General features: G+C 45.8%; 1 protein-coding gene across 3 annotated transcripts in view; it reads right to left on the bottom strand.

The window, feature by feature from the left end:
• Positions 1–13,066, bottom strand: part of LOC144668050 (formin-like protein 1) — a 280,427-nt gene that overhangs the window by 81,596 nt on the left and 185,765 nt on the right. For all 3 annotated transcript variants that reach the window (XM_078529803.1, XM_078529804.1, XM_078529802.1), the window contains 2 exons: positions 11,012–11,088; positions 9,348–9,441 (listed from right to left, as the gene is read on the bottom strand). In XM_078529803.1, the coding sequence (XP_078385929.1) occupies positions 9,348–9,441; positions 11,012–11,088 (171 nt within the window). The remainder of the gene's footprint in view (positions 1–9,347; positions 9,442–11,011; positions 11,089–13,066) is intronic.

The raw sequence follows: 13,066 nt of genomic DNA on the forward strand, positions 1-13,066 counted from the left end.
GGCCAGGTGTGCGCACACGCCCGTCCGAACAAAGTGAAATTCTGGCCCAGGAGATTCTGGTTATTTTAGATTTCTGCCATCAATGAATTATGCAAAGGTGGCAGAGTTGCTGGATTTGTTCAGGTGCCTGATGCCAGAAGAGCCGACCAACACTTCCAGGTTTTTTCAGAAATCTTTTATAATGTGAAACAAATTGAGCGGTGTGTAAAATGGACCAGATCACCGATGTCTTTCCTAACTGACTGTAACCTTTGAGAATGGGAGGCACATGAAATGCGGAGAGATGAGTTTGAATTGTCACACCCATCACTCCATGGTGAGTGACTCTAACAGAGAATGGGACAGCCGGCTGAAAGCAGTTCGAGGTCGTTTCCCCCAATTGTGCTGGGATGAGAAACAGAGCATTGTTCCACTGAGTACAGCAGTCAGAGTTTTTTTTTAAAGATTACTTATTTATGATGTTTATTGTCCCATTTTCTCAAAAAAAACTTGGTGTCCATAACCAATTACTTCAGCTGGCATCAGTTTAGACGATCTGTTATTGTAATCTTCTCGCTTCACGCTCAGATTCCAAAAGTGCAAGCACATCTCCCTCACGGGCTGGTCCTTTCACATTTTGAATGATGGACCGGTTGCTGTCATCCATAAATTCCACACGGACCTGAGTACACCACCCCTGGGATCCCGTCCTTCCAAGAACTTTAGTAACCCGGGGCCAGTTTGACGCACTAAGCCCGTGGACCCTCCGTGATGGTGGTGGCGGTGGAGAAGGAAGCCACCTGCACCTGGTATCCCCAGGCAGTCTCCCAGCCAAGTGCTAACCAAGCCTGACTCTGCTCAGCTTCTGAGATCAGATGAGACTGGGCGTTTTCAGGCTATCGTGGCTACAGGCGACAGCAGTTAGTGGCTGTGCGCTCATCAAAGTCAGCTCACTATTTGACAATTATGAACCTGCTTCTCCCGTTTCTCCCAAGCCTCCTGACAGCATGTGCTTGTGTTAAGAGACAGCTTCATGGGCCGTGTTGGGCCTCCACGCCTCACGCCGGTGCTCGGTTTTCATGTGGTGGCCCTAACAGTGTGGCTCCGAGCACCCACTCCTCTCACTGCACACCTGGCTCCCTGGCTGCAGCCTCTGGTCATCAAATCCCCCTCTCTCACACACCAGCCACACATCTGGATCCGGCCGCTTCAGGCAGCTCACTGAGAACGGTTTTAGTAATGAGGTTGCTAAGATCAGCCAAAGTTCCGCACTCCCGGAATCCCCGGGTCAACAGCCTCCTTTGAGACTGGCGCTCACCATACTGCCCCACCCACCCCCATTTAAAATGGGGGCCTAAGTATCATCCATCTGTTTGACCATGGGGCAATTCATATCAGAGATCATGAGTAGCTATCAAGTACGGGAATGCAGTCTATTTATTTTTTCCTTCTGTAGGGATACGAAAGATTAATTACGTTACCCCTCAACACCACATCTCACTGTGGAACAAGAGATGATACAGGGATGCTGCCGATCTGTGTAGCTCAGCCCCACTACACAAGGTACAATTACACCTTCAATCACAGGGGAAATTCCTTTAAATAATAAGTTGGGTCGATGCTGTTATAATTGTTTATGGAGCGCTAACACAGTGAAACACTACGCTATCTGACCTGCAGCTCCCTGACATTGAAGAATCCCAGCTATCATTACGAATCAGACTGTTAAATGCACTGGCTCAAACCATTCAAAATTATTCAGCTCTTTGCTCGTCACGGTTTCCCTGTGTAAGTGTAGTTCGTGAGAATGCAACCTGACAAGAGACAACCTGAGCACTGAACACCAAACCTCCTCCACAGATAGTGTCTGAGCAGCTTTCAGATGAGCCTGCTTCACAATCTCATTATCAGCCTCGCACCTCATCTGTATTGCACACCAGATGGTGCTAAATGCAGCTGCTCTTGGCACCGATCCCCTCATTCACATCAGCTCCAAGCCGTGACTGGAGAGGGTTTTGTCTACTGGAACCCAGAATGTGCTGGAACTTTCCATGCCTAGTCTTAATTCAGTTTGCTGCAGTGGGTATAAAGTCTACTTTTTCTAATGGAAGCAGAAGGTACTCCCACCTATTGCCTTTTCCATTTACCATTTCACATTCCTTCCATTCCACTCTTCTTTTCTCTATATTCTGCTATTCTCTTGCTCTCGATTCGTTCTGCTTTTCATTCCCTTCCTCTTCCAGTGTGTGGGGAGATACTTAAAAATGTTAATACTTATCATTTTCTTACAATATACGCCAGAATCAGGCAGCAAAAACACTGGAGGGAACTACAGGATAAGGGAGGGAATCATACAGATGTTGTTCTAGTTTTAGTCAAAGGAGCTATAAAGCTGGCCAGCAATATAAATGGAGCAGCCCCATTGAAACTATTCTCTTGATCAAACACTGCATCCAGGCTAAAACATCTAGTCCCAAAGAAACTCAAGGTTACCAGCCTCTGTGTCACAAGATGATGGGCTTAAGCCCTACTTCAGGATCTTAAGCACACAGCTTAGGTGGACATTCTGTTCTACGAAGGGAGTGCTGCATTGTGGGCGATGCCATCTTTCCGATAAAGATATTAATCCAAGGACTCATCTGCCCAATCTGCGGGGAGTTCTCTCAGATGTCCTGGCCCACAATCCTCCCTCAATCTAAGTCCCCAAAACAAACCGACTAATGATTTAACAAATTTTCTGCTTGTGGGATCTTGCTGGCTTACTTCAATATATATAATGACGAATGCCCATAATTTACACCCAACCATGAGGAACATACATGATTTTCTTTCCGAAAGTAAGCCCTCAGCCTCTGGTCACAATTTAATGCCCTCCGCTGTGGTGAGTTTGGCGTTGGAGCGGGCATGGATTCAGGCAGGAAGGTGGCGGTTGGGGACCCCACCACCTCCCTGCCTCTGGCCCGAAGAAGTCTGTGGTCGGAAGCCCGTGGATGGCCTTGCTGCCAATTGAAGCCATTAAGTGGGCAATTAATGACCACTGAGGGCCTCATCTCGCCGCCGCTGGTGTTCGCCCAGCAGTGGGCCGGGGTCTCACCATACGGGAAGTCTGAAAAGCAAACTCTGTTGGTGTTGCCTGAGGGCATCCGGGGCGGGAGCCATCATTCAAAGCCACTTAGTGCCTGATCAAGGGACCCAGCATTGGGGCGGGGGAGTCCACTGAGAACCACCCCCTCCCCCCTCGCCCTTGCTGCCAACCCCTGTTCTCCCTTTGCCCTGCAACCCCCACCATCCATCCCCTTCCTGACATTACTCACCTGTGCCTGGATCCCTCAGCGATCCTGGGCTTCAGGTAGGTGTAGTACCAACAGCAACCACCATCCTCCCAGTGGTGCTGCCCGGCAATGAAAAACTGTCAGCTTCTGATTGGCCCCGATTAAATACCGCCCTCTGTGTGTGATACATTGAAAGAGTGCCTTTTTTGGGTTGGAAGATTTTTTAAAATTCATACTCAGAGAGTGACCATCACTGGCAAGATTGTCACACCTAGCACAAAGGAAGATGGTTGTGGTTATTGGAGGTCAATCATCTCAGCTCCAGGACATTGCTGTAGGAGTTCCTCAGGGTGATGTCTGAGGCCCAACCATCTTTAGCTGCCTCATCAATGACCTTCCCTCCATAATAAGGCCAGAAATAGGGGCGCTTGCTGATGATTGCAGTGTTCAGTTCCATTTGCAACTCAGATAACAAAGCACTCCGTGTCCATATGCAGCAAGACTTGGGCAACATTCTGGCTTGGGTTGATAAATGACAAGTAACATTTATGCCACGCTAGTGCCAGACAATGTCCATCTCCAACAAGAGAGAGCCTAACCACCATCCCTGTGACATTCAATGACATTATCATCGCTGAATCCACCACCATCAACACGCTGATTACCGTTGGCCAAAATCATAATTGGACCAGCCACATAAAATTGTGGGTGCAAGAGAAAATCAGAGGCTGACAATTCTGCAGTGAACAACTCACCTCCTGACTCCACAAAGCTTTTCCACCATCCATTAGGCACAAGTCAGGGGTGTGACTGAATACTCCCTACTTGCCTGGATGAGTGCAGTTCCACCATCAAAAACAAAGCAGTCTGCTTGATTGGCGCCCTATCTACTACACTAAACATTCACTCCTTCCACCACCAGCGCACAATGGCTGCAGTATGTACTACCTGGGAATGCACTGTAGCAACCTGCCCCAGGCACGTTTGACAAAGCCATGACCTCGGCCACCTCAAAGAATGGGTGACCGCAACATGAAAGCACCACCACTTGCAAGTTCCCCTCCAAGTCATACACCATTGGAAAAGTAACATCGTTCCATCACTGTTGTTGGGTCAAATCCTGGAACAGCACTGTGCTACACTGTCCGAACTGCAGCAGTTCAAGAAGGCAGCTCACCACAAACTTCTCAAATGCAGTTATAGATGGGCAATAAATGCTGGCCTTGCCCATCCCATGAATGAATCCCCGATTGCCCTGAGGTCTGATAGAGCTTGGTGACTTGTGCAGCCACTTAAGATGCCAGCTAAGAGTCACCACAGAGTGGGACTAGAGTCAAATGTAGGCTGGGCTGGATAAGGCCAGGTTTCCTTCCCTAAAGGACATTTGTGAATCAGTTGGGTTTTTATAACAATCCAATAGCTTGATGGTCACTTTTAGTGTTACCGCCTTTTTTATTTCCAGAATTCAAAGTCTCAAACTACCATGGTGGGATTTTAGTCATATTCTCTAGATTATTAATCCAACCCTGTTCATATGGCTACAATCATTATACTATACCCCTGTGAGTTTGATTTCAACACCAATATATAATTTCAGATAATACTCTAGTATAGTAATAAGAGTTTTTTTTCATTTATTCGTTCATGGGATGTGGACGTCACTGGCTAGCCTAGTGTTTATTGCCCATCCCTAATTGGCCTTGTTTAGGGGGCATTTAACATTTAAGAGTCAAGCACATTGCTGTGGGTCTGGAGTCACATGTAGGCCAGACCAGGTAAGGATGGCAGCTAAATTAACCAGATGGGTTTTTAAAACAATCAGCAATGTTTTCCTGGTCATCATCAGACTTTTAATTCCAGATTTTTATTGAATTCAAATTTCACCATCTACCATGGGGTGGGATTCGAATCCAGGTACCCAGAGCATTAATCTGGGTCTCTGGAATACAAGCCCAGAGCATTAATCTGGGTCTCTGGAATACTAGTCCGGAGCATTAACCTGGGTCTCAGGAATACTAGTCCAGAGCATTAATCTGGGTCTCTGGAATACTAGTCCGGAGCATTAATCTGGGTCTCAGGAATACTAGCCCGGAGCATTAACCTGGGTCTCAGGAATACTAGCCCAGAGCATTAACCTGGGTCTCTGGAATACTAGCCCAGAGCATTAACCTGGGTCTCTGGAATACTAGTCCAGAGCATTAACCTGGGTCTCTGGAATTCTAGTCCAGAGCATTAATCTGGGTCTCTGGAATACTAGCCCAGAGCATTAATCTGGGTCTCTGGAATACTAGTCCGGAACATTAACCTGGGTCTCAGGAATACTAGTCCGGAGCATTAACCTGGGTCTCTGGAATACTAGTCCAGTGACAATACCACTATGCCACTGCCTCTCTCTATTCACAGTATTCCGCTGTTTTTCATGTAACATGTTAAACCATGGCTCAATTTACCTGATCAGGTGAACATTAGAGATTCATGGACTATTCATGATGTCCTCGGCAACATCATTCAACAAATGCCAACCAAGAAATGTTTAACTGCTCACTAAATTTTTGTGTATGGGGTAATTGTTGGTGGACAAAACAGCTGCTGGATTAACCTACAAAACAACAAAACCCACTACAGACTCAGTTACGGATGTGAAGTGCTTTGAGGATTTTCAATGTGAGTCGTTGCCATATAACTGTAAGCGTTAATACAAAAAGTGGCAGCTCTGAAATGGGATGTTGTTAAAGTAAAGTCAGTCAACCAAGGCATTCTATTTAGTTTTATCTGGGAAATAGCCAAGAGCAGGTCGTACATGGGCTACAGCTCTGATCTCCAGAGAGAGTGGTATTTTTGCAAAGTGCCAGCTGTTAGTTTATTTGACAAAAGGCATTTCAGGCATGGCTGGTTATGAGGCTGCAGTCAGCTCAGTACCCCACCCCCATACTCTCTTCTTATCGTAGGAAACACTGGATGAAAACCCACACTTAGTAACAGGCAGGGATGAGCATGCACAACATTGGGAGGGCCATCTCTAGAATGCCCACCTGTTAATAGTGACTAATTCTAATGTAACGGGACCGTCCGCAAATGTCAAATGTCAAATGTTGGCAAAAAAGCTCATTCCATAGGTCAAAAGTGAAGAAAAGAGATTGACCCGTTGCCCTGTGAAATCTTTCGCTGTGGGTCTTCTTGCAGCACAAGGATTAAATGCAGATTGCGTGGGTGATGCGCGGGCTCCAGGTTTCAAACAGCTGACTGGATGCTCGTCATTCCAACTCACTGACTGCAACTGAGACAACTGGTCCTGAGTGACTGCAAAAGCAACAACTCAGTACCAGCTTAAAACCTTTCTCTACGCGCAAGGGAATACCTGAGGGATCGGTGCTTCATTTTTGAAAGGGGGCCCCTCATGCCCCCATGCCAAGGTATGCCCCCTAAACAATCCCTATGGCCCCTCATGCCCCCATGCCAAGATATGGTACTTCCTTGCCCATTCACTCACTATACACGGTATAGAACCAATGAGCGCCATAGTGACAATGGGATTTCTTTTTAAAACCTTGTAAAAAGTCATTCATAACTTTCCACTTTTTAAAAAATCCTCCTTTTTATTACAGGCCAATAAAAGTGTCAGTCATCCCCATACCCTTAAAGTATCAATAGCTTAACTGCAAACACTTGAAACCTTTTTTTATCTTGCCTGAATAAACATTGTGAAATTGACAGCATAGATCAGAGAGCCAGAGCTGTCAATCAAGCAACATCTTCCCTGCGGCTCAGCTGTGTCAGTATTCTAATGGATGTCTGGGCTTTCAGCCAAGCCTCATTACGCATTATTGGCATGGGGGCATGAGGGGCCAAAAGGGGTGAGTAGAGGGGGGCATACATTGCATGGGGGTGCATAGATGGGGCACTGGGAGTGTGAGGGAGTGAGGGGTGTGTGGGGTGAGAACTGGAGGATCTTACTTTTTCAATATAACTGGGATCCTACAGCACCAAGGTGAGCCCGTGGGGGAGATGATAGTGTAGTGGTATTATTGCTGGACTAATAATCCAGAGACCCAGGGTAATGCTCTGGGGACCTGGGTTCGAATCCCACCACGGTAGATGGTGGAATTTGAATTCAGTAAAAATCTGGAATTAAAAGATGATCATGAAACCATTGTTGATTGTTGTAAAAACCCATCTGGTTCACTAATAACCTTTAGTCTAAAAAAAACTAAAAACTAAAAAAAAAACCTTTAGTGAAGGAAATCTGCTGTCCTTACCTGGTCTGGCCTACATGTGACACCAGACCCACAGCAATGTGGTTGTCTCTTAAATGCCCTCTGAACAAGGGCAATTAGGGATAGGCAATAAATGCTGACCTGGCCAGCAACGCCCACATCCCATGAACAAATAAAATAAATAAATAAACAGCCCACCTCGACATCTAGCATCCCTGTGACTGCCTCCGAACTCTTTCCTGCTCCTGCTGCCAACACCCCCTCCCCCCATCCCCCAACAGTGATAATCTTATCTCTCCTGACACTTTTCTCCGAGGCGGGTGAGCTGAGGTGGGAATTTTACCGACTCCCTTTACCCACCCACCTCCAGCCCTTTATATCCACTACTGCTTGGCAAAGAAACAGCCCTATCGCTGCTATTTGATCCTCCATTTTTAGTAATATAGGTTAGATTCTAGGGCAGCAAAGCAAGACTCCCATACTTGCACATGAACTGTTTAAAAGCCACAATCACAAAAAGGTCCGTTACTTGTCCTCCTGGGAACATTTTGACGGTAAAAATTCAGTCAAGGCAAAGACACAGGGCATAGAAACACTTGCTGGGGTTGATCTGCGGGCAACAATAACAGAGATAGGATGGGATGGCATTTATATTTTTCACTGGAGCACTGCCATCGAGGTAATGGTGAAATCCACCTCTTTGGAAAGGTGTACTCACCCATACTGCGATTAGCATGATAGTGCAATACTGAGCGAATGCTGTTGGAATGACATCCTTTGGACGAGCTGGTAAACATGTTCAAATGGATATAAAAGATCCCATGGTACGATTGAATAAGGAGCTGAAGATTTCTCCTCAGTGTCCTGGTCAATGTTTATCTCATAACCAACATTATTGAAACAGATTACTTTCTCGTTCGCCTCATTGCTTCTTCTTTTCTTTCATGGGGCATGGGCATCGCTGACAAGGCCAGCATTTGTTGCCCATCTCTAATTACCCTTGCACTGAGTGGCTTGCTAGGCCATTTCAGGGGGCAGTTACAAGTCAACCACATTGTTGTGGATCTGGAGTCACATGTAAGCCAGACCAGATAAGGACGGCAGATTTCCTTCCCTGAATTGAACCACAACAATTGTTGATAGTTTCATGGTCACCATTACTTATTGCTTTATATTAATAATTTAATGTCATAGTGGGATTTGAACCCATGTCCCCAGGGCATTAGCCTGGGTCGCTTGATTATTAGTTCAGTGACATTACCACTAGCTACCATCTCCCCTTGGCTTGCTGTGTGCCATTTTCCTGTCTACAAAACAACAATGAGTAAACTTCAGAAGCAAGCTGAAGAAGCTGTAGCATCATGGGGCATAAATCATAGAATCATAGAATAGGGAAGCACATAAGGATCTAATTTGGCCCATTGAGCCTGCCCAATCTTTTAAAGAGCAACCAGTTAGCTCCACTACCCCCAACACACCCCCTCTCACCTCTTTAGGAAGGTATCCACATTGTGATTAGCATCAATAGTGTAGTGCTGCACCATTGCAGGTCCTATCTTTTAGATGAGATGTTAAACCGCCTGCTTGTTCAGATGGTCAAGGAAGATCCCATTGCACTATTGGAAGCGGTGCTATAGAAACGCAATTCAATAACAACCATGCCTAAATCACATTCCACACCCAAATCTAAGAGGTTTGGGACCTGCCCACCTGCTCCAGAACGCTGACCAGCATTTGCAACAAAATAGTTAAAAATTACAGGTCCTGAAATTAGGTTTGATCCCAACAAACACATTAGCACATTTGACACTAATGGCACGATTCTGAACCATTCAGGCATCACAGGCACATCTTACAGGAAATGGATGGCAAAACTTTCTACCTCTTTGAAGTTCTCAAATGCTGAAAGGATGATGTCATGTCCTCCTCGCACCAGGCACACTGCGGCCAACAGCTCCAGGACCAGTGCCTTGGTCCTGCAGAAAGAAAGCATGAGGTGCTCAGTATACTTCCAACCACATTAAACAGCAAGCAGATGAGTGGATTCATCTACAAGGTTAAGAGGGAGCAGGATAGATACTTTACCAAGAAAGCATTTGAGGGGTTTCAGAAGGTTTTTATAATATTCAATCTTGGGACACGGCTATTCCTGGCAAGGCTGGCAGTTATTAGCAAATCTAGGTTCCCTTAAGAAGTTGGTGGTGGGGCACCTGCAATGTATGTGATGAAGACACACCCACAGTGCTGTTAGCTGGCAATGTTGTCTTTAAAATTTCCCTGTCGTGTGTTGGCAGCTTTTTCAATGCACAGTCCATTTAAATTTTTTTGAGTGGTCACTGCGCTTTATTTAAGCAAAACAAGGCCTACACGGTACCTTCCGGACTGCTGTGTGTCTGTGCATCTGTGCAGCTTAACACGAACATTGTTAGCTAGGGAGTTCCAGGATTTTGACCAAGCTACGGTGAAGGAATAGCGATATATGTGTAATTCAGGATAGTGTGCGACTTGGGAGGGTTCGTTGGAGATGATTCTGTTTCCTTGCACCTGCTGTTTTTGTCATCTTGGGTGTCGGGTTTGGGAATTGCTGTAGAAGATGTCTTGGTGAATTGCTGATGTGTATCCTGTAGATACTACATGCTGCAGGCACTGTACACCAGTGGTGGGGACTGCATGTTTAAGGTAGTGCATGGGCTATTTGTCCTCAATAGTATAGTATTTTTTGAGTTGAGGAATATGGCATTTATCAGCCTTTGGGATCAAGCAGATGAGTCTCAAAGATTCCATGGGCCTTTTTGATGCCAGAGGGCAGAATCTTCTGCTCTGAAATCTAAGTTCATGGCAGCAAGTGGGAGTGATTGCCAGTTGTGGGCTGGACGGCTGAACACATGCGATCTTGCGCTGTTCAGTTCACTACTTTCGCATCCGTGCGGAGCATGGTGAATCTCATGAGGGGGCGGGGAGGAAGTCACCCTCCCTGCCATTACCTCATGGGGTCAAAGGTCCGGGTGCCACATTTAAAGGGCACCCGGACAGCCTTTCTCTCTTTTCCCCTTAGCCTGCCTCCCAGATCCAGCCTCTGCTCCATCCTTCCACCCTAACCCCCACCCCCACCCTTCCAGCCTTCATGCAGCTGACTTGCTTTGCCAGGTGAAGCCATTTTGTACTTGCGCCCATGCAGATGAACACAACTTTTGCCCTCATTTGGCTACAATATGGTAATCAGGGACGAGGCGGTTTAATTGCTATCTGCACAGGACATAGCTAATTAATAACAAGGGCATTGTGCTCAGGTTTGATTCCGGGCTCCATCAGGGTTACAATAACGCTGCATTATTACAGCACAATTAATCTTGACTCCTCTGGGTTTAGGAGGAAATGAGTGGCTGGAATTCCCACTCCTGATCCCTATCCAGCAGCTTCTGGAAACGTATTGGCTGTTAACTAGCAACAACAGAACCACCAATCAAGTGAAATTAGCCATGCCAGGATGGCTGTGATTATCCTCTTGCATGATGCTTATTTTATGAGCTTCCCAGGATCTCTTACCTTGCACTCTTATTGTTCAGACTGAGGGTGATCTCGTTCACACACTGTTCATGTTCCATCACCAAGGTGAATCCAGACTAGAGGAAAACACAATGGAGAACAATGAGAGCTGTCTCATAGCGTTTGGGAATATCTACACCAATACAAAAACGGTTTCAGCACTGGACATCGAAATAAAAACAGAAAATACTTCAAATGTTCCACATGTCAGTCAGTAGATGGAAAAAGAAAAGATGGGTTGAGGTTTGGGGGTATAGACCCAAAAGACAAGGAAATCCTAAAAAGGCTTGTAAGACTGTTTCAGGCTTTTTTTATTTTGTAGAAGACATGACAGTCATATGCAAATGCAAAAGGATGGAAGTTAGTTATGGCCCAATTTGGCTGTGTAACCGTGGTGCTGAGACAGGAAGGCCTGACAGGCCAACCTGAAACTGAGGTGAGCTGCCAGCACCAATCAGACCCCTATGGCACTTCACCCATTGCCAATGGTCCAATTTCAGGCCAGTTGCTGAGCTGGCTGTGGCCCTCTGCTAAGTCCCTGAGCTCTCAGACTCATCCTGGGTCCACATCAAGGTTAAAAAAAATACTCACTTTTTTTATTGGTGATGGTCACTCATTAGGCCACATGAAGGAAAACCAGTTCAAAGTTTTCAAATACCAGTAAAAACCAGTAATATTGGTGCCAGAAATACTGGTGGTTCATTTTAAGGTATACAAGACCACTTTGGACAAGTTTTACTGGCGCTCTTCATTTCCAAGTTTTACTCATTTTTCCTTCTGCATCTACTTAAGAAAGCCTGAGTGGTACAGGCGCTGGGCCTGCTCCATTTGGGGAAGCCCAACGATCCAGAGGGATCCTAAAACAGGCCTCTCATTAGCACATGCAAGAGGCCAGACCTAATAAACCCAACAAAAACAGACCAGGCCTACAATTTAATATGGGAATTGGTTGTTGTGTTTTGCACTCACATGACCCATGCTTACAAGAAACCTGTCAGGGTTAAAATTGACCCCTACGACATTCAACGAGAGCTGGATTATGGCTGCACAGTCTGATCCCAATTATTCCCTGTCTTGCCTGACGACTGTATTCAGTCTGACCCTGGGTGCAATACAGGAGATTGACCAGATTTCTTAAAATAATCCTGCTCTGAACCTAGTGCAATGGCCATTACGAAGACAAGGGTACAGGAGATAACTCAACCTTAGTGTAAAGCTTTCAGCTTCCAATGAAATTCCCACCCTCCATCTGCCCTCTTGCAGGATGATGGCCCAGACAATAACACTCATTTAACTTCTTCCAACCATCTCTGTAGCTCTTCTGAGAGACAGCATCAGACGTACAGACAAGTTGTGGAAGATTGCTGCTGTGAATTTGTACAGTATATGGCTGCAGTGAAATAGGTTTAGAGTTTAAATACTAGCTGGCCCATGGTCTCCCAGAGTCCAAACCAAATGAGCGCCCCTACAAAAATGTTGTGTTTGGCAAGCGCACGCTTAAGAGTATAGTTGACAGTGCATGTGTGACTGAGCGTGCGTGAGTTTGGTTGAGAGCGTGTGCACAGTTGTGGGTCAGTACAAGCATGGATATACACCAATATCGGCTCACTCTTAAGTTTTAAGAATAAATTAGATAGATACATGGATGGGAGAGGTCTGGAGGGTTATGGACTAGGTGCAGGCCAATGGGACTAGCGGAATAATATTTCGGCACAGACTAGAAGGGCTGAATGGCCTGTTTTCTGTGCTGTAGTGTTCTATGGTTCTATCAGTGTAGATATGTACTTCCCCAGGGAGCAATGGAGGCAAGGTCATTGAATATTTTTAAGGCTAACTTACAAAGTGAAACATAGACTCTGAAAGGTTGGAAGCAGTTCAAATTAAGCAAGGTAATGTGTTCTGTCTTACCATATGCAAAAATAAATTCAGGCTAAAAATGTTATTAGAAATTAAAGGTGAGGTAAAATATTAATTGTACTGGGAATAGGACAAGGCTTTTGAGCTCCTCTGGCCTGTTCCATCTGATTGAACTACAGGCCACAGATCCCCTGGAAT

The sequence above is a fragment of the Cetorhinus maximus genome, chromosome 25 (assembly GCF_964194155.1).
Source record: "Cetorhinus maximus chromosome 25, sCetMax3.hap1.1, whole genome shotgun sequence".
Taxonomy (NCBI): Eukaryota; Metazoa; Chordata; class Chondrichthyes; order Lamniformes; family Cetorhinidae; genus Cetorhinus; species Cetorhinus maximus.